The 22,405-nt window shown below is 40.5% G+C and overlaps 1 protein-coding gene across 4 annotated transcripts in view; it reads right to left on the reverse strand.

The window, feature by feature from the left end:
• The window catches only part of Cstpp1 (centriolar satellite-associated tubulin polyglutamylase complex regulator 1), a 158,497-nt gene that overhangs the window by 96,008 nt on the left and 40,084 nt on the right, over window positions 1-22,405 (reverse strand). For all 4 annotated transcript variants that reach the window (XM_070032424.1, XM_070032425.1, XM_070032422.1 and 1 more), the window contains exon 3: window positions 2,444-2,574. In XM_070032424.1, the coding sequence (XP_069888525.1) occupies window positions 2,444-2,574 (131 nt within the window). The remainder of the gene's footprint in view (window positions 1-2,443; window positions 2,575-22,405) is intronic.

Consider the following 22,405-nt stretch of genomic DNA (forward strand, 5'->3'; position numbering starts at 1 on the left):
TGGGTTCTGGGTCAGCAGGCATGAAAACAACATGGAGCTCTTTGTACGAGGCCATCAGAGCTCTGGGGTGAGCAGGTGCACTGTCACTGAGCAGCAGTTATGTTGAAAGGTACCTTTTAGTCTGTGTAGTAGGTCTCAACAGTGACTAAAGATCCTCAAGAACTGCCCTGTAGACAGATGAGCCATCATCTGGGCTTTGTTGTTGCACTGCTCCAGCACAGCACAGTGGGTTTAGGGAAATTCTTTTTTTTTTTTTTTTTATTGTGGGGCCTAAACTCTGGGCCTGGGCGCTGTCCCTCAGCTCTTCAGCTCAAGGCGAGCACTCTACCACTTGAGGCACAGTGCCACTTCCAGCTTTTTCTGCTTATGTGGTGCTGAGGAATCGAACCCAGGGCTTCATGCATGCAAGGCAACCACTCTACCACTGAGCTGCCTTCCCAGCCCTTAGGGTGATTCTTTTTTTTGGGGGGGGTCCGGTCATGGGGCCTGAACTCTGGGCCTGGGCACTGTCCCTCAGCTCTTCAGCTCAAGGCTAGCGCTCTACCACTTGAGCCACAGCGACACTTCTGGCTTTTTTCTTTTTTCTTATGTGGTGTTGAAGAATCAAACCCAGGGCCTCAGGCATGCAAGGCAAGCGCTCTACCACTAAGCCAACTTCCCAGCCCCCCTTAGGGTGATTCTTAAGGGCCCTTTGACTCTCCAGATGATAAATGACTCTTGGCCTACCAAGAAGCAGCCTGTCCTTCAAAGCTCTGAAACCAGACCCTGACTTCTCTTCTCTAGTCCTAGATGTCATAGATGCCATCTTCTAAAGGCATAGACGACATCTTCCTTCAGTAGAAGGATATGTCATCCATTCTGTGAACCTGTTGTTTAGGAGGCTGCATTCTGTTAGCTTGGGTACATTCTTGGGATGACCTGCTGAATCAGCACTGCCTGAATCATCTTGCCATGTTAATTAACTTCTGTGTTACAGAGATGGCTCCTTTCCTTAAGTTTCATGAGCCAACATCTGCTAGCTTCAAGGGTTTCTTCTGCAACTTCTCTCAACGTTTGTAGAACTGAAGAGAGTTGCAAGGGGCAGAGGTCTTGCTCTGGGTTAGCTTTGCCTTTAAGGGGATGTTGTGGCTAATCCTTTATGCAAACTACTTTAATTTGCCCTACCAACAATTAATCAATTAGGCCATTTCTCTTTGTTTCACTCCCTCTCATCCTTCCTTCCTTCCTTTTCTTCCTTCTTTCTTTCATTCTTTCCTTACCTCCCTCCCTCTCTCTTTGGTGTTTTGAGATAGGGTCTTACTATGTAGCCTAGGCTGACCTGGAACTTGCTATGCAACCCAGGATTACAGGCATGTGCCACCATGCCTGTCTTGGCAGTTTGTCTTTCTTATCATTTGTGCATTCACCAGAGTAGCACTTTTAATTTCCTTCAAGAACCTTTCCTTTGCATTCACAATTGGCTGTTTGTGCAAGAAGCCTAGCTTCTGGCCAATCTCAAGTTTTGACATGCCTTCCTCACTAAGTTTAAATATTTCTGGGTTTGGATTTCAAGTAACAGACTGACATGCTACTCTTCCTTTTACTTCCACACTTAAGATGCCTTTGTAGGGTTATTAGTTGATCTAATTACAAGGTGCTGTATCTCAGAGAACAGGGAGTTCTAAGGAGAGGGAGACAGAAAAATGGCTAAGTGTGCAGCAGTCAGAACACATACTTCAATTATTCATGAAGTTCAATGGCTTATATGGACAGAGTTCCTAGAACCCCAAAACAACTACAATACTAGTACCATCAAAGACCACGGTTCACAGATCACTATAACAAAGATAATAATAGTGATATAGTTTGAAATATTGTCAGAATTACTACAATGTGACACAGAGATATGCTGCTGGAAAAATGGTCTGTTATACTTGATTCAAAGTTGCCACATATCCTGAATTTGTCAAAAATACAAGTATATAAAGAGCAATAAAGTAAAATGCTATAAAATAGGGTATATCTGTATTCACATTATTCCTTGAATTTACTGCACTGTATTTTAATATCTGCCAAGATCTAGAGCCAAGCTGCAGGGTATTAATCTGGGCCAAGCATTTGCTATGTAACCTTCCAAGTTACTTAACTCTCTGATCCTCACTTTCATTATTTACAAAATGGAGATTACAGTGCCTACCAGGGAACATTATTGTGAAGATTAAATTATTATTATACCTAAAGTGCACAGAGCTATATTTAGTTCTTAATAGGTATCATTAGTGTGGTGGTGGTGATAATAACATTTCTGACACAAAATACAAATCTCTTCAAAAGTAATCCAAAAGCCTCAAACAGTTTTCATTCAAATGGTATTTATAGGGAAATAAGAATGACAAAAGTTAGGAAGAAAAGGGAGGAAGGGCAGCAGGAAGGGAGGGGGAGAGAGGGAAGGATACTGGCTTACCCCCATTTTTGCCCACAGTTCGAAAGCATCTCCAGAAGGCACGTAGAAATGACGCCCTGTTGTGGGGGGTTGCTTGGATGAAGCTGAATTCTCGAAAGAGAATGTGAGTTCCTTGACATACACTATTAAAACTGCAGAGAGAAACATTAACAGATTATCATTAGAAAGAGGCTAGAATCAGAATGAAAGTTCAAAATCAGATAAAGGCTGGGAACTGGTGGCTCATGCCTGTAATCCTAGCTACTTAGGAGGCTGAGATTTGAGTATCATGGTTAGAGGCCAGCCTGGGCAGGAAAAGTCCTTGAGACTTTTATTTCCAATTAAGTGCACATGCACAGGCACACACATATACACACAAAATAGCTGGAAGTGGAGTTGTGACTCAAGTGCTAGACTTGATCACAAAAGCCCAGGAATAGCACCCAGGACTAGTTAACCCACATAAAAAAAAAAAAAAAAAAAAAAAAAACAGATGGAGCCACTGTCACTGCCAAAGAGGGAAAGAAGGATGTCTGTGATCTTCCCCTACAAAACTCTGAATTAGAGTAAGACCTTCTCTTCATATATAACCATACCCCTCTGAAACTCATGGGAGTCCAATTCCTTGATGTCCCCTCCTGCCCCCTCCCCTCCACCCACCACCTCCACATTATACCTAGAAGTCTGAAACCATCCCTAAAGCATATCCAAAAAAAAGGGGGTAATTTTCAGACTTTACTTGGATAACACTAGTACTCATGTCTTTTTGGAGAATACTACTTCCTCTGCTCCATGATGAATTATGCTTTTCCCCAAAGATATTTTTTCTGCATTATCCCAGCATATCCTAGCTGCTGTAAAGATGACGTAGTGGATGTGACTGAATTGCCTGTTCCCTCTGAGGGATAGTGCCCAACTAAAATCAGAGACAAACTCTATGTGTCAAGGATATAGAAAATTCTAAACAGAACACAAAAGGCAAACAAGATGAACAGGGTAGAAAGTGGCCCCTAAATGAGAGTAGGAAGCAAAGCCCCAGGGCCCAAGTGACTCATTGTTTAAACTGGGCCAGAGAAGAGAAAAAATATATACTCCATTGCCTTTGGGTTCTTTTGCCAAAGAAATCTAGGCTGCAGAGCCTGGTGTAATCTAAAAATGGAAATTCCACAGGAGAATAGGCAATTATCCAGTAATCATCCGTACCTAGGGCAGACTGTAGGTTCCAGAAAACTCCTAAAATCCCTGACAAGTAAATCATGAGTGGAAAACAAGTTAATCATTGTGGAGAAACAGACATTAAGATGAAGATGGCAAGCAACAGAGGGAACAGTGGTAATTCCAAATGCCACTTTTCATTTGTGGACCATTTAGAGAAGGTGGAAAGGGAGAGCTGAATGTGAACTGAATAGGAAAACAAATTCAGGAGCCACCTATCCTAATGCCTTTTTCACAAGCAGGGGACGGAGGGAGGTTGAGTGCACTGTCTTTATACGTAATATATGTAATAAGTAATCACTTAAGACAAAACCAGCCTTCCTGTAATATTAACAGCACTGTAATGAAAAAGCAAATCACATACTTTTGTTTTCTCAAGGTACATTAGCATAGAAATCTACTTTGTGTGTGTGTGTGTGTGTGTGTGTGTGTGTGTGTGTGTGTGTGTGTGTGTGTGTGTGAAAATATTGTACAGAGGGGTTACAATTACATGGGTAAGATAATGAGCACATTTCTTATCAAGCATTGTAGCCTCCTCCTTTGTTTCCTCTTCCCATCCCTTCTTATCTTCCCCCCCCCCCCCCGTCCCCTCCACCAAAGTTGTAGAGTTCATTTTAGAAATCTACTTTTAAGACACTGAGGAAGACTAAGAATTGTGGCAAAGGATTATGTTAGAAGATGTTTATAAAAGTTTCTGAAAGGGCTAACCTACCCATGCAGTTTAGGGCAATGTGATTGTTGCCTTATGCAAGGAAAATGAAAACTACAGCAAATGAGCTGTGGCAGGTAAATGGGACAGACTACATTTCCAGCAAATGAAGTCTACAATGATAACATTAGAGACTAAATTTATGAAGGTATCTGGCCAAGATAGTATGCTTCATACCCCAGGGGTAAAAAAGCTGGTGTCTAGGTCATAGTCGACATGGTAAAGGAACTAATAGTGAACTTATAACCTTAGTTTAGCCTTTAAACATGATCTCAAATGCCATATTTTGCATAGCCTTTTCACAATTCTATCCCCAATGTCAAATTTCATCATCTCTCACTTCTAAGACTCTAATAATACTCTCAGTTTGGTGCAGTCATTATAGCCAATGTACATTATGTAAAAAATGAACTGCATAACTTGAGGGTAGGGACAGGAGGGAATAATCAAGGGAGAATGATGGAAAGGGTGACACTGACCAAGAAGCATTGTATTCATAATCTGATTTACACAACTGTAACACAACTTCTTAACAACAATATTTTAAAAAATAAAAATTGCTGGGTGCCACCAGCCTAGCGGTTTTTCTTTTAAAAAATTTATTTTTCAGCCGGGCGCCGGTGGCTCACGCCTGTAACCTAGCTACTCAGGAGGCTGAGATATGAGGATCATGGTTCAAAGCCAGCCCAGGCAGGAAAGTCCGTAAGACTTATCTCCAATAAACCACCAGAAAACTGGAAGTGTTGCTGTGGCTCAAGCAGTAGAGCGTTAGCCTTGAGCTGAAGAGCTCAGAGACAGTACCCAGGCCCAGAGTTCAAGCCCTACAACCAAAAAAACAAAGGAAGGAAGGAAGGAAGGAAGGAAGGAAGGAAGGAAGGAAGGAAGGAAGGAAGGAAGGGGAGAGAGAGGAGGGAAGGAGGGAGGGAGGAAGGGAGGGAAAGAAAGAAAGAAAGGAAGGAAGGAAGGAAGGAAGGAAGGAAGGAAGGAAGGAAGGAAGGAAGGAAGGAAGGAAGGAAGGAAGGAAGGAAGGAAGAACCAAACTCATTTCCAGAGTGGCTTTACCATTTTACTTTCTCATGAACAATGCATGAGGGCCCCAATTTCTCCAAATCATCACAAGGTGCTATGAGAAATTTATACATAAAACTTGTTGTTTTTTTGTTTTTTTGGTTTTTTTTTGCCAGTTGTGGGGCCTGAACTCTGGGCCTGGGCACTGTCCCTCAGCTCTTCAGCTCAAGGCTAGTGCTCTACCACTTGAGCCACAGCGCCACTTCCAGCTTTTTCTGCTATGTGGTGCTGAGGAATCGAACCCAGGGCCTCATGCATGCAAGGCAAACACTTTACCACTGAGCCACCTTCTCAGCCCTATACATAAAAGTTTAATGTAGTACTTCTAAGAACTCTTACTTCTCTACTACACTATTGTTACCTATCTTTTCTGTTGTTGTTGTTGCTCAAACATACAATACACTTACTATAGGAAAAAGTGGGCAATATGATCCTGTATCCAAAGAGAAATTTTACAAAGTGAGATTGTAATATATGAGCTTCTGGCCACTGATATACATCAGGTGAACTGTGAAGTGTTAATGGCAAGTTCTCTGTTGGCCATAAAGAAATAAGTAACAGCCGGGCGCTGGTGGCTCACGCCTGTAATCCTAGCTACTCAGGAGGCTGAGATCTGAGGATCGCGGTTCAAAGCCAGCCCGGGCAGGAGAGACCGTGAGACTCCTATCTCCAATAAACCACCAGAAAACCGGAAGTGGCGCTGTAGCTCAAGTGGTAGAGCCTACGCTCGCCTTGAGCTGAAGAGCTGAGGGACAGCGCCCAGGCCCAGAGTTCAAGCCCCACGACCGACAAAAAAAAAAAAAAAAGAAATAAGTAACAGTGGTTTTGAAAATAGAGTCCATTCTACAGTGAGCATTCAGAATCATCTGCTTTTCCTCTTTATGAGTACTAGCTTAATTACAGTAAATATTTAAGATCTTTGTCATCTTAAAAAAAATACCCCCAGATTTAAGAAGACATCCAACAGGGCCTTAATAGTCTTTACTCTCTATCAAGGAATAGGTAAACCAATTGGTGAGAACTTAGCTGCTACTGTGGTAGACAGGATTTGCAATTTCTGCAACAGCAAAAAATAAATAAATAAAATCCCAAATTAGCTATCAGTTTACTCTAATATTAGCCTCATACACTGATGCTTCATGCAAGAGTTTTTCACTGGTTTTCAAACTGGCTAGTTTTCAAACCAGGACATCGGTGGAATCAGATTTCATGGCAGTATGAAGAGAACTCATGAGATAGCTAGCTGCTTGCATCCTGACAGTATGGAGGTTGCAAAGTACCGAGAACAGTGCTACTTCTTTCCTCAGTCACTTTACCAAGTACTTTACTGCCGCCAGCCCAGAAAGACTCTTCCTAAAATAGAAATGGAATAGTCTCAAGCTGAGCTGTTGCTAAGGGCAGAGGTGAATGTTTCCAGACAGGTTGATCACCAAACAAATTATGCTCAAGAAGGTTGGAAGAGAGACCCAATGCTGCTTCTCTGAAAGTAAATTTCCCAATTAAGTCTTTTTTTATAATTTCATCAAAACCCTTCTACAGCAATGGATTCAAACACCTTCTGAAGCCCACAAACTTCAAAGTTATTGCTGAAAAGCCTGGCATGCAATGGTAACCTCTCAGTGGCTCCTTACCCACTGAGAACAGTAGAGAAGTAAGGTGATTCAGTACCATCCACTCCATGTGCAAAGAAGCATTCTTCTTACAAGGCTGATTTACTAAAGCCAGTAGATGGGGAAAGCTGCACTTCAGGGTTAGGAATGAAAGCACAAAGCACTGGGAAAGGGTGACTGTGTCCACGCTCTTTAGAGCATGTTAGAAATTTAAATTATAAAAAGACAGGGTAGTAATGTAGAGATGCTTTTCATATACTATTTTTTTAAGTTGCTATAAATCTCTCATTTGTCTCTTTCCTACAAGGTTCCTGAGGCCTTCCTCAAGGCCTCAAAGTAGAGCTCATGGTCACAGTTCTTCTGGGAGCTTGCCTAATTTCACTTGAAACCCAGAATAATCCTGTTTGCATGGTTTCTCTGGAGAATTATCAGTTAGCTCTGTTGGAAAAGTTTCTGGACAAAGACTTAGAATGTAACAATAGTTCGGTTACAGCTTACCCTCTGATATATATGTCTGGCTTCTTTCTTACATGGTATACAAAACTGTTACCTGTTCTTTCTTTCTCTTAGCTCTATCTTTCCATGTCACCTGCCTCACCTTGTATGCAAGTGGGTGGGGCTCCCCTAGTCCCCTGCACATCCTGCCCTTCCCTCCCTATCAAATGATTTTCCTTACTAGCTCTCACATAGATTCTGTCTGTTTTCCTGGCAGGTGTAACATATTGTCCTCTGATTTCTTATCTTCTTTTTTTTTTTTTCCAACTCACTACTATTTTCTTTCTTGGTTTTTCCCACTGTTTGCTTTTTCTTTGTGTTGTACTGTAATTTTTTTTTTCTGTGCAAGAGACTGAACTCAGGGTCTCAAGATAAGTACTCTCACTAAACTATATCTCCGTCCCCTAAAATTTCTCCCCCTCTCCTGAAGCTTAAAGATAGGTTCTGACTGTGTAGACCAGGCTGCTATTCCAGACTCAAACTGAGGATCCTCCTGCCTTAGCCTCTGACTGCTGGAATTAATTACAGGCATGTGCCACACCCTAAATATTTTAAGGTAAATTTTATTTTATTTTGTATGTACGTTCAGCTTTTATTCTCACTGGGATCCTCAAAAAGGTTCTCATTAGTATTTTTTCTAGGTCTGAGAGAAGGGCTAGGACTCCATACCTGTCACTTTTGCTCACTGACTAGTGCTCTACCAAGTTGGCCACACTTCCAACCCCAAAAGGATGTTACTTCTTTTCTTTTGCTTTTTGCTTTTTTGGGGGGGTCTGAGACCAGGACTCAAACTTGGTACCTGCTGCTTTGACTCAGTGGTTAGTGCTTTACCAACTGAGTCACACCTCTAGGCCCCCATTAATATTTTTTATGAATACCTTTTATGTTACACACTCTTCCTCAATACTGCCTCACTGGAACTATTCAATTTATCAATTCTCTAGGTTTAAAATCTAGTAAAGAATTCTCAAACCATCATTCTTTACTCTTATTCAAAATGACAGGAATTGTGTTTGTGACTTTAAGTGTCACTATTCCACAATACTGTGAAATTTATGTAATCACCTAGTTTCAATTTAAAAATTATTTTAAAAAACTAAAAAAACAAAACAACACAAAATGACAAGAAGTAGGTCAAAAAATTCTTCAAGCAAAAGTGTTAGGAACAGGTGTAGTCTTCTAAGACTTGATCATAACTCAAAAATGTCAAGAAGTGAAGGAGGTTTGGAACAAGGACTCCTTCCTTCCGAGTCCTCCACATCATAACAGTAATCATTTCAACATGGCCTGTGTTACTTTACTACTGTTACTTCCACAGTCATTTTGCTTCTTTTTGTTTTTTGGTGTTTTTTTGTGGGGGGAGGGGGTGTACTGGGCATCGAACCCAAGACATCGCACTTATTAGGCAAGCACTTTGCTACTAAGCTACATCCTAGCCCAAAGTAGGTTATTGTTTTGTTCTGTTTTTGCCAGTTTTGGGGCTTGAACTCAGGGCATCGTCCCTGAGCGGACTTGTGCCCAAGGCAAGTGCTGCATCACTTAAGCCACTTTGCCACTTCCTCATTTTGCTTGTTATCTCCAGATTACATTTCAGAAAACAAATTCACTTTCTTCCATTAGCCATCTTTATTTATCTTCTTTTTTTTTTTGGGTCCGGTCATGGGGCCTGAATTCTGGGCCTGGGCGCTGTCCCTCAGCTCTTCAGCTCAAGGCTAGCACTCTACCACTTGAGCCACAGAGCCACTTCTGGCTTTTTTTCCCCCCTGCTTATGTGGTGCTGAGGAATTGAACCCAGGGCCTCAGGTATGCAAGGCAAGTGCTCTACCACTGAGCCACCTTCCCAGCCCCTATCTTTATTTATCTTCTAAAGCTACTAGGAAATCTATGTGTATCTTTCAAGTACTTACCTTACTGACTTTGAATAAGAGTTTTTTGTTGTGGTTGTTGTTTTACTTTTCCAAGTTTAAGTTCACTGCATTTGGAACCCCTAAGAGTACTGCTTTAGGGGGAAAAAATCAATTTCTTCCCAATACCTTATAAAAATCCTTTCAATTTTCTTACTAACTCTTTAGATTTCAATTTCTTTCTTCCTTTTTTTTTTTTGGTAGGTCATGGGGCTTGAACTCAGGGCCTAAGTACTGTCCCTGAGCTCTTCTACTCTACCACTTTGAGCCACCATGCCACTTCCAGTTTTCAGATGGTAAATTGGAGATAAGAGTCTCACAGACTTTCCTGCCCCAGCTGGCTTTGAACCTCAATATCTTCAGATCTCAGCCTCCTGAGAAGCTAGCATTACAGGCATGAGCCATCGGCAACCTGCTTAGATTTCAACTTCATTTGCTTGTTTTCTTTTTTCTTTTTTCTTTTTTTTTTTTTGCTTGTTTTCTTATTCCAAAAGAGAATTTTATTTCTAAACACACATAAGTAGCCCGGCACTGGTGGTTCACACCTATAATGCTACCTACTCAGGAGGCTGAGATCCAGAGGATCATAGTTTGAAGCCAGCCCTGGCAGAAAGTCCCAGAGACTCCACCTCCAAAATAACCAGCAAAAAACTCAGCTGGAGGTATGGCTCAAGTGATAGAGTGCCAACCCAGAAAACAAGCTGAACAACAACAAAAGCTTGTTTTGAAACACCACCAGTATTCACACACATACACACATACACATCATTAATAAAGAACTCTAGATAGGATAGGTAGGTAGATAGGTAGATAGATAGGTAGTTCTTGTACCGAAGACTTATAAGCAGATGAGAATCTAATGTGTTATTTGGTTGAAGACAAGAGAAAAAAAGAGGTGCTATAAAATTTCTAAAGATCTTGGGAGTTGTTCCAAGAAAATTTAAAAGATGACCATAAATTTAGGAAAGGGTTTAGCTGTTGCCTGAACACCTGTTTGTCAGGGGAAGTTTTGCATTAATTCATAACACACTGTGGCATTGACCTTCTTAGTGTTGGTTTATTTTAGAATATGAGCATTTTTCTAATGATTTATTTGGTGTCATCTGACTATTTAACAATTTTTAAAGGACATTTCTCAGTACATTTTTGTGACTTATCAAAAATCACAAAGTAACTATAGACAATAAATCTTAATGAAAATGCAGGCTGAAACCTCATTCTTTAGAGCTGAAGTAAAATACTTGCTAGCATGTACAAGGTCCTATATTTAATTCCCAGCACTAAAATCGGTGACTGTGACTCATGCCTGTAATCCTAGTTACTCAAGAGATGAGATTTGAGGATCATGGTTCCAAGCCAGCCAAGTAGCAAAGTCCATGAGATTCATATCTCTAATTAACTGCCAAAAAAGCTGGAGGTAAATCTGTAGCTCAAGTAGTGCCAGCTTTGAGCAAAAAACTCAGGGACAGTGTCTAGACCCTGAGTTCAAGTACTCCCCAAAACACACACACACACACACACACACACACACACACACACACACACACACACACACACCTTAAAGAAAAAGATGACCAAGTTATTTCATTTCAGGGATGCAAGGATGGTTCAACATACATGAATATAGCATAGACAAAATTAAGGAGAAAAAAACAAGAAAGAAAAAAGAGAATGTCAACTTCCTTCTCTTCTTTCTCTTGCTGTCTCTCTCATACCCATTCACCACATGATGCTTTCAGTCATATTATCTATGATGCAGCCATCATCAGATTCGGCAACTTAGTCTTGAACTTCCCAGCCTCCAGAACTGTAAGCCAAAAACCTTCCATTGTTTATATTTACCCATTATGTAGTATTCTGATACAGTATCAGGAACAAACTAAGACAAGAACAAGGTAGAAGAGAATGAAAAATTGCTAAAGAAGAGGGCCAATAAGAGACAGCTAAAAGGGTGCCCACATGCTGCCAGCACCTGGGATACAACACTCAGAAGATGTCACTCAGTTCCTAGCCCAGTTTCTCTGGCAAGAGGATCTTCCCTTGTCCCAGAAAAGACTTCTGGAGACAGAGAGGATTAAAAAAATAATATTATTAAGAACTAGGGTTGCTGGGCTTGCACTTTACTGGCCAGAATCCCTTTATCTTTCTTGAGAGCCCCCCAGATCTCTTTTATTCTAGGTCAGTAATTTAACACTCTCAGCTCTCAATTCAAAGCCTGTAATGACCTTACTGTGCTGAATTATTAGCCTAGGATATAGAAAGAGAGAGAGAGGGAGGTGGAAAAACTTAAAAAACAACAGAGGCCTTTTGATCAGAGCACAGAACCGCAGCTTGCTGTAACTCAAGCTGCTCATTCTTATATGGCAGGAATTAAGGACTACCCCTGCCAGGCAGGACCCTATTAAAAGACAATAGCTGTTTGAAAAGGGTAAGCAAGTTGATATGGATATAATAGGCCACATATGGGGGCCCCTTTCTACTCTGAAATAAAGCTCCCTCTTAGAGTTGTGTGCTGGGAAATTCAGTAAAGCAAGAGGAGGAGGTATAGTAGAAGAAAATGAGTAACCATGCAGAAATGCTTGAAGGTACTTCAGAAAAAAATAGAAGAGCAGTTTGGGGAGACTGGAGAGATGGGCATCAGTCACTGATGAGAGAGTCCTCCAGATGACCAGGTGCTCTTTGGTCTCCAAGTGACTTCAGGGCCAATGATGACAAAGATTTGGCTAGAACCAATATAGTAGTTAATTTATCCCATGGTCATCAAGAATAAACAAAGTAGTAAGTAGGAAGCGAAGTAGTAAAGTCTTATCAGAAATGATGTAGCTGACAAACAGCTGTCCTTTCTGTTTTTAAACAGCCTAACATGTCAATATGGAAATTGCCTGATGATTATCAACTAGTGCCATTAAATGTTCTTGCTATCTTCAGATGTGATATTTTTTTATATAGAAAAATGTTGCAAAACAAAGGCCATGTGCCTCAACGAACCCACTCCTACAAACTACATCCCTCCTTCATACAGAGGGGTAACAGACTTAGGATGTCTTTCTGTATTAGCTAACTCTTGTTTGCCAACTGATCATCCTGAACATTCGTGAGTAATGCTTTTAGAAGATCTTTAATCCACAAAAGAATTTCCCAACCACTGGTTTAGCTATCTCTAGGACCTTGTTAGTATGTTACAAAACAAAGAATGATTTAAGAGTGACCATGGTTTTTAAACATATTAATCTAGCTGTTTATAACTAAACTCTGCATCCCCAAATTCCTACACAAAAATACCAGAAAGAGATTTTTCTTTCCTCTACTATCCTTTGCCAATTGTCAGATGAATAGTTCTCCAGTTTCCCATCCACTGCAGTTAAGGGGCTAGCTTGATGGAATTTACAACTAAAGAAAAAACACACAGGATCTCGCAACACTTGCTTGCTCCAGTGAGTGGTTAACAGGGTACGGAGTGATCTCTACCAAATTAAAGAGTTTTACTGACTAAAAAGAGGATTGGGATTCCTAGGGAGAAAAATAGGTGGATGCTCACACACCAAGCTTAAAGTGAACACATTGTTTTAAAACATGTGTTAATATGGGAGGGAGGGAGACAGGGAATGCAGTCATATCTGTCAACCAACTCTATCACCATCATACCCTTGACATAGACGTAAACAGTCACAAATTATTTAAGAAGTGAATGAATTGCTAATTCAAGCTTTTTCCCCCCTCTTTTTCTTTCCCAATATATCTATAGACTATAACATCTCTTTCGGGCTAGGAAGGTGGCTCAGTGGTAGACTGCTTGCCTTGCAGGCATGAGGCCCTGGGTTCGATTCCTCAGCACCACATAAGCAGAAAAAAAAAGCCGGAAGTGGCGCTGTGGCTCAAGTGGTAGAGCGCTAGCCTTGAGCTGAAGAGCTGAGGGCCAAAAAAAAAAAATCTCTTTCCTCTTCCTTATCTTTTTTCCATTATTTTAATCAGGAATATTCTTTCTTTCTTTCTTTTTTTGAGTGCCAGTACTGAGGCTTGACCACAGGATCTCACACTCTTGCTTGTTTTTTTTCATTCACAGCTGGTACTCCACCATTTGAGCCATACTTCCACTTCTGGCTTTTTGCTAGTTAAGTGAACATAAGAGTCTGGCAGATTTGTTTGTCAGCGCTGGCTCTCAACTGTGATCCTCATATCTCAGCCTATTGAGTTGTTGGAATTACAGATGTGCACTATCGGCACATGGCTGAAAAATATACTTTTTAAAGGGCCATCTTTTTCTTCAAGTAAGTATCAAAAGCAGCAACAGCAACAGAAGGCCTTAATGAGGTCTTCTTTGGCTTCCCCTGTCACTCAGTGTCCAAATATCCGCCCCTTAACTTTTTTTTTTTTTTTTTTTTTTGGCCAGTCCTGGGGCTTGAACTCAGGGCCTGGGCACTGTCCCTGAATTACTTTTACTCAAGGCTAGTACTCTACCACTTGAGCCACAGCACCACTTTTGGCTTTTTCTGCATACATGGTACTGAGGAATCAAATCCAGGGCTTCATGCATGCTAGGCAAGCACTCTACCACTGACCCACATTCCCAGTCTTCCTCCCCTTAACTTCTTAATAGAATTTTTTACCATCTAAAATTACCTTACTAATTTATTTGTTTAGTTATCTATTCTCCAGTATGCTGTAGGCCTTCAATAGGCATTTGTTAAATGTAAATTGGTAATCCACATACCACTCACATCATATTCATACCAATTATAGTACTAAAATACTACTTAATCCATTTTGCAATAAGAAAAATAATATTTAGGTAGGGGACCAGTGGTTCACGCCTATAATTAAAGCTATTCAGGAGGCTGAGACCTAGATGATCAAGGTTGGAAGCCAACCTAGGCAGAAAAGTTCCATCTTTAATAACCAGCTAAAACCTGGGCTACAGGCATGGCTCAACTAGTAGAGTACCAGCCATGAGCAGGCAAGTCAAGTGAGAGTACAAGGCCTGGAGTTCACTGGTACTATCAAAAAGAAAAAGAAAAATCAGGCCTAGAATGGTGTTACAGAAAAGAAACTGAGTTGGAAGACCTGGTAATTAAGACATTAACAATGGAAAGGAAATAAGCTAACTTATTAAACTAAGCTAACTTACTAAAGTTAGATTTTTTTTTTTTGAGACAGGGTCTTGATATGTAACTCAGGCTCATCCCCCTAAATTCTCATCACCCCTACTTAAGAATCCCAAGTGCTCTGATAATAAATGTGTGCCACTTACATAGTTTGGGTCTGGCCGGTGCCATCTTGGCCACATGGTGGATGGTAGGTTCTGGCATCTTGTCTTCAGAGTGGGGGAAGGTGAAGCCCCCGCCTCTCAGGTGATGGGTGTCTCTGAATCCCAGGACAGGGATGGGCACTTGGCTGATGGGTTATTAAACCTGTCAGTTCAGGATCTGGGACTGGGAATTTCCTGTGACCCTGCCCCCTGACCTGACCCTATTTAGGCTTGGACCAGCTCAAGTGCCAGGACGCCATGTCACTTGTCTCCGTGTTCATGTCCTGTCTTCTGTCTCCTGTCTCTTCTCTTGGTTTGTTGGTATTATTTTTGTTCTTTCTTTCCTCTCTGGCCTTCATCGCTCAGTTCCCTAACAATGTTAAGTGTATTTTCTGGCTGCTGGTCTTTGAGACAGGAGTCCACCATGCAATCATCAGCCTTTTAATAAAGACTCCGAGATTCGACCTCTCAAAATATGGCTTCTCTGTTTTCTCATTTTACAACAATATCATCTCATAGGCAAGTGACCATATCATATATCCCCATTGATAAGAAGCACATTTGAAGCTCTGGAACAAGATGTAATATGTGGTAAAGGATGAAGAAACAAACATTCAAGAAACAGAATATCTTTAGGTGCTTTAGTGATCCGGCCTCTATAGTTGAAAATACTAAGCATTAAATTAGACTGAGAAAAATACTACCTTGAAAAGGTGGCTTTTACATCAATTTTACCAAAGTACCTTTCATGGAAAGTGAAAGCTCAGGGCAATCTGGGCAGAGCAATGGAGTTCTCTTGAGAGGACATATGTATTACGTAGAAGGCAAAATACAAGAGTATGCACATAAACAATTATCCTCATACAAGTAAACTGCAGTTTGTGCAGTGTAAACACTCTCTCTGAATGGGACTGCCTGTGTAACATTCTCTCTTTGGGGTCTGTGGTTTCTCAATACATTCCAACTGTTCTGAGGCTGGAGTTTGGCTCAGCAAGCACAGATAAACAGCTTCCTGGAGCAGGCTGCCAGCGTGAGGAGCAATGACCTCAACAGAGAAGGTCTGCTTTTCATTACTCTGAGCACATCACCAGAGAGCAAGAGAGGAGTGGGAAGGATACAAGCTAGGTTGACTTGATTGACTTGGGTCTCCCATTACACCTTGACTTTTTAATCTCAGGAAGTGCAAGAAAGGAGGTACAGACATGACCTGAGGGAATAGCTTATAAGTGAAAAGAAATAAGAAGACATGAAAATTTTCTTAGGTTATACTGTGAATGAACAAAAATGTAAGGAAAATAGCTAACATTAAATGGCTAATAGTCACACAGGATTAAAACACCAAACGTTCTCATCTCCATGAAGTATGCAATATGTAGGGTAAGCAAGCAGTGTTGCAGGAAACAAGAGATAATAGAAAATCCTCAAGATCTGCAACTCTGATGTCACTTAAAGATGAAAATGAAGAAGACTACCATTTTCCAGGAGACCAAAAAGTAAGAGAAACAAAATCTTCCAAGAAATTTGGAACTAAATCAAAATGACAAGCCAGGCACTGGCGGCTTGTTCCTGTAATCTTACCTATTCAGCAGCCTAAGATCTGAGGATCACAGTTCAAATCCAAACCAGGCAAGAAAGTCCACAAGAGTCTTATTTTCAATTAACCACTAAAAAGCCAGAAATGAAGCTGTGGCTCAAGTGGTAGAATGCCAGTCTTGAGCAAAAAAGCTAAGGGACAGTGTCCAGGCCCTGAGTTCAAGCCCCAGTACCAGCACACAAACACAGACACACAAAGGAATGACACATAATAAAAATGAGTTATAATAGAGCCAGACATTTCATACATGTCCTTTCATTTGATTTACATAGCAATCCTATGAGACAGGTATTATCATCACTAGCAATGACCTAGTTCTGGAAAATCGTAACACAAAGACATTGATTACTGATGTTAGTTAATGACAAAGATATGAATTCAATACTACCACAATGTTTTACATAAGGAGTTCTCAACATATTCTGTATTGTTGCAAACTCAGAACTTAGCAATGTTGGGGCTGGGAAGGTGGCTCGGTGGTAGAGTGCTTGCCTTGCATGCATGAGGCCAAAAGCCAGAAGTGGTGCCGTGGCTCAAGTGGTAGAGTGCTAGCCTTGAGCTGAAGAGCTGAGGGACAGCACCCAGGCCCAGAGTTCAAGCCCCATGACTGGCAAAAAAAAAAAAAAAAAGAACTTAGCAATGCTGAAACCCACTTGTCCTGAAATAATTTTCCATGCTTATCTCATTTTCTGATAAGATAGTTCCCACTGTGCTACTCAGTACATATACGATAACTAAAAAGAAAAATCACGGCCCTGGCCTCAGACAGGAAATTGGTTGGCCATGACCCCTCTTGAAGGATCCTGAAAAACAATTTGTTTTGTGGGCAAGTCACTAACTGTAAGGATGCACCTGCTGAGGAGCTGGAAGCTGAGAGACAAATATTGTAGCAAATCATAATAGCAGAAGGAAGCTTCATTTGCCTTTCATTTCACTTTTCTCAGAGAAGAAGAGCCTTTGTGTGGCTGCCAAGATCCTAACTATCCTTCCTCCTTCCCTTCTATCCTGCCACCCCACCCCAGTTCATCAAAGACCTCTGCTTAAGGTGCCAGATTGTGTCATTCTTTCCTGTTCTTGTGCCAGGCCTGTGCCGCCAGCACCATAGATCTTTCTAGACTTCTGAGAAAATTATGGAAGAAATTAAAAGCACAGAAAAATTTAAATTGCTCTGTTGCTGATGAAGTCACGTTTCTGAACTTCAGATGAGCTATTTTGTACTGCTAATAGCATGACAGATTTGTTAATTCAGAGTTGTGTGTGTACCTCATTGCCAGAGGGGTACTCAGGGAATTATCAGAGTGGAGGTAGACAGAATATGGCGACTTAGACCAAGTAAAGATCCTTTATATTATTTATAGATTATATAAATCAAGTTATTTCTCTAAGGGGAGATACTTTAGTGTGAAGAATTATACTTAAGTTTTATACTAGGCAAACTACAAAAGCAGCTCCCATGAAAATAGTATTACTATGGGGTCATGAGAACTCTTACATCAACAGTGGAGTTCTTTCATTTCCTCTTATTCAACAGTTTTAAGACAAGTTTCTCTTGAGAAGGGAGGAAGTGGGGAAATTGGGTCCTTTCTGACTAGGAGAATCCAGGCCCAGTTATTACTTCTGTAACCTTTGACTCTGACTTCTGAATGAATGAATGGACCAGTGGGCTGTGAAATCGTTTTCTCAGATACCAGGTCAAGAGCTGCTAAGATGGTTTCCAGTAACCACACCATGAAAGGACTCAAGAAGAAGATGAATTCTAAGCTAATAGGCAGTTCCTTGGGTCTTCAATGATCTTCAATTTTTCAGCTTCAAAACAGATTCCAGCTAGGTACCAGTTGCTCATACCTATAATCCTAGCTACTCAAGGGGCTGAGAACTGAGGATCTTGGAAACCAGCCAGGTCAGGAAAGTCTGTGAGACTCTTTATCTTTAACCACCAAAAAAGCCAGAAGTGAAGCTGTGGCTCAAGTAGTAGAGTGCTAACATTGAGCAAAACTAGTATGGCTCCCTCTGCTATATGTATACCTCTGTCTCTGTCTGTCAGTCTCTCTCTCTCTCTCTCTCTCCACACACACACATACACACATATCCAGAATCCTCTATAGCTATCACAAATGACAACTTAACAAAAATGTCTGGGCCAGTAATTGAAGACAATATTGCTTTAAATATAGATGAAATCTATTCCTGGCAATTTTCTGAGTCTGTGAGAATCCAGATGCTAACAATGAGAGATTGGTAATTTTCTGTTATAATGTGTTGACTCTAGCTAAGAACTGCACTATGGAAAACAGGCAGGCAGGGCTGGCTTCAGGGAGAAGTACTACCCATTTTGAAGAAGTCTATAATAGGATTAGTCACCGTTACTTCACCATACCACGTTTTGGCTCAAATGAATTATAAATGGGGAAAACATGGAGCTGGAGTGGCCCTGAGAAGTCTTAAATCGATCTTCATTCAAAGCTATGAGTAGAGTTCAAAGGGATCAGAAAAGTTCTGGTTTGTTCTGTTTATTTTTTCTTTTTTCCTTGGGTACTGGGGATTGAATTCAAGGCCTCTTTACTTGTTAGGCAGGTACTCTTTTTTTTTTTTTTTTTTTTTTGTCGATCATGGGGCTCGAACTCTGGACCTGGGTGCTGTCCCTGAGGGACAGGAAAGCTCTTCAGCTTAAGGCTAGCATCCTACCACTTGAGCCACAGCACTACTTCCGGTTTTCTGGTAGTTTATTGGAAATAAGAATCTCATGGACTCTCCTGCCCAGGCTGGCTTTGAACTGCAATTCTCAGAGCTCAGCCTCCTAAGTAGCTAGGATTACAGGCCTCAGCCACCAGCGCCCGGCCAGGTACTCTTACTATTGAGCTACATTTCCAGTCTTCTTTTTGCATTGGTTATTTTGAGATAGGGTCTCACTTTTTGCCTAGACCTGCTCTTGGATCCTTCTACTTTATAATTGCTTCCATAGAAAGGATGACAGATACATGCCACCATGCCCAGTTTCTTCCACTGAGATGTAGTCTCCTGATGATTTTGCCCAGACTGGTCTAGAACTGTCATCCTCACAATCTTAGTCTCCCTTATGGCTGGGATGACAAGTGTGTGCCATAATACCCAGTTACTGGTTTGTGAAGGGGTTTAGTGACCCTTTTTTCAAATTCTTCCTGATCTTACAGGCTAGGATTATAAGCATGAACCACTGTGCCTGGCTCTGATGTATGTCTTGTTGCCTCTGTTCTTCTGTTACTATGGATACAGGAAGAACCCAAACAACATCACTTAATGCTAGATGGAGGATAATTCTAAAGTATCTGCCAACTTTAGAACTGAGTATTGAAACCCTGATTGGTCTATATTATATAGACAAGAAGCAGGTCATCTTTCATAGAACTTTGAGTTCTATGTAAGAAAATTTTGAAAAGAATAAGAATTCATATTTTACTAAAGATCATGGATTATTTTCACTGGAGATATAATTTCAGAATATATATTGTGATATATATTATGATACATATTAAGATATATTTAAGAATATGAGGCTGGAATGTAGCTCAGTGGCAAAGTGCTTGCCTAGCAAGTGCAATGTCCTGGGTTTGATCCCCAGTACCAAAAAAGAAAAAAGACCAAAAAAATGCAGTTAAAAAAAGAATATGCATGATTTGGATCTCATTTTTCCTCTCTCTAAGAGTAAATTAGTGGACTTATTCTAATCAAAACAATAAGAAAGAAATTTGATGTTAAAACTTTTTTGGGGGAGGGTCCGGTTGTGGGGCCTGAACTCTGGGCCTGGGCGCTGTCCCTCAGCTCTTCAGCTCAAGGCTAGCGCTCTACCACTTGAGCCACAACGCCACTTCCGGTTTTTTTCTTTTTGCTTATGTGGTGCTGAGGAATCGAACCCAGGGCCTCGAGCATGCAAGGCAAGCGCTCTACCACTGAGCCACCTTCCCAGCCCCTGTTAAAACTTTTTATAAGAAATCAAAGACCTTCAACTTCCAACTGAATTTGGATGATTACTATGTCTCAGAATATTAATGTGCCTTTCTAAAAACTGACAAGTAAAGCTTGCCATCACCATATCTACAAATAACACAGGCCATTTCTCTCAGTACTTTATACTCTCATTATCCAATCTGAATAAGGCACAAGGGAGCCAACTACCTATAAAGTAGATTTCTAGAATATCAACTATTAAGGATCCTTCATTCTGAGTAGCAGCAAATAAAACCAATTATTTTTTTTTCAACACAGATAGAACCAAAACTGACAAAGAGTAGATAAGTTACCCTCTGAATTAAGGTACTGATTCTCAAATGTCATCTCTTCCATAGGGCTCAAATCACCTTGCTGTTTCTCCCCCCCCCCATTATGTTGTTATAGTTATCAGCTGTATAACCTTGAGAATGTTACTTTTATGTGCACCTCAGTCTTGTGACAGTTCAATGATTTATGCTTAGAATAGTACCTCATACATAGCTCATATTATCATTATCAGTTTGTGTTTATTGACCATCTGTTTTTTTAACACTAGGTTCACGAGATACCTTGGTTTGTCTTGTTCCTTGATATATTCCTGTTACCTAGCACACAGAGGCACATCAAAGGTGCCCTAAAATAATTGCTAAATGATTGCAGTCCTGTTTTCATTCTTAAAATAAGCCTCTATCAATGAAGGCAAGCTGTGTACTTGTTTTTCTTATAGCTAAAATAGCCAAAATAGTCTTCATCAAAACTTCACCAACTAAAGACATCATTTAAAAAACAAAACAAAAAGATCATAAAAATTCCCTCCTAGGTCCAAAGACAAAGACCACAGAGTGTTACTGTTTTCAGTATTAGTATGTGGAAGTCAAGCTTTCTGATGCCACAGGATTGAAACTACCAATTTAGCCTGCAAAGAATGGTTCCCAACTCTGATAGGAATTCTCCGATTTCAGCTTGTTTTTCTCTCATCATTATTTTCCAATGACTTAAAAGCCATATTTCTCATTTTATCCTTACCACAAGAACCTAGTCACATTCAGCTGTGGTCTCTTAAGTCCCAGCTACTCCAGCTTTGTTTTCTTGGATATACATATGCAGAGGGCCTGACCCTGCAATGACTTGGTCTGTTCTTAGAATAGCACCTCTAAATATGAATGCCTTTCACTTTCTCCCAGTTGAAGGACAACACTCAGAGGTAGAGGTTAACACATAACTTTTAAGAAAATCCTTTGGGATTTGCTATCCTTCTTTCTAGTGTGTCCAGAGAAATACGATCTTCAGAGCAGACATCCACAGTGCTGCTCAGGTTCTATGTTTTATAGTTTATCTTAGATTTGCTGGAACAATCTATAAGGTGAGAGGGCGTAAGAGAGAAGAGAGGTAAGAGAGAAGGTGATCGGTAGAAAAGCTTCCCAGAAACAATTTCTGATAGTCTTTTATCACTGTTTAATGGTAAATCAACCATCATTTTCAGTGTTCAAAAAGGCATAAATTTAAAACTATGAGGTAGAAGTGTATATTGAACATATTTTTAAAAAATCATGCTCCCTGTTACTTAGAGGCAACTCTAATTGTGTCCACCCAGGGGCCAATGCTAGACAATTAAAATGCAGTGAACTGAGGTCATGGTCTTCAGACAGTGCTATAATTCTTGAATTCAAGAATAGTAGAAATTCCAGCTATCAGGGACCTCAGTATGTTATTAGGGTAGGCCTTGAGCAAAATTAGGCAGTAAAGTACCTTGGAGCCAGTAGAGAATAGTGTGGTCTTTTCAATACTGCAGACAATGCTTGATTCCAAATTCTGATACTTATTAGCTGTGGAAGCTTGAAGCACTGTTACCCTTTATGTTCAGAAGCTTCAGTTTCCTCATTTTTAGTAAAATAGATCATCATATCTAGGCTTCAATGAATTATAGTATAAGAAACACAATATAAATTTAATAAAAACTCATCATAATCATTGTATTATTAATATTAGCACGTAAGGTTTTATTAAACCCATTTCATAGATGAGATGACTGAGGCTCAGATTTCAGAAATCTGCCCAAGGCTACAGAGGACTTGATTAAAGAGCTCTTTTTCATCCTTCTTTCCATTTCATGCTTCTCTCATTTATGAGTCCTTACAACTTGAGGCCTGAAAGAAGGATTTTCATTAGATCAAACA

Source organism: Dipodomys merriami, unplaced genomic scaffold (genome assembly GCF_024711535.1).
Source record: "Dipodomys merriami isolate MVZ:Mamm:240054 unplaced genomic scaffold, mDipMer1.0.p SCAF_21, whole genome shotgun sequence".
Lineage (NCBI taxonomy): Eukaryota > Metazoa > Chordata > Mammalia > Rodentia > Heteromyidae > Dipodomys > Dipodomys merriami.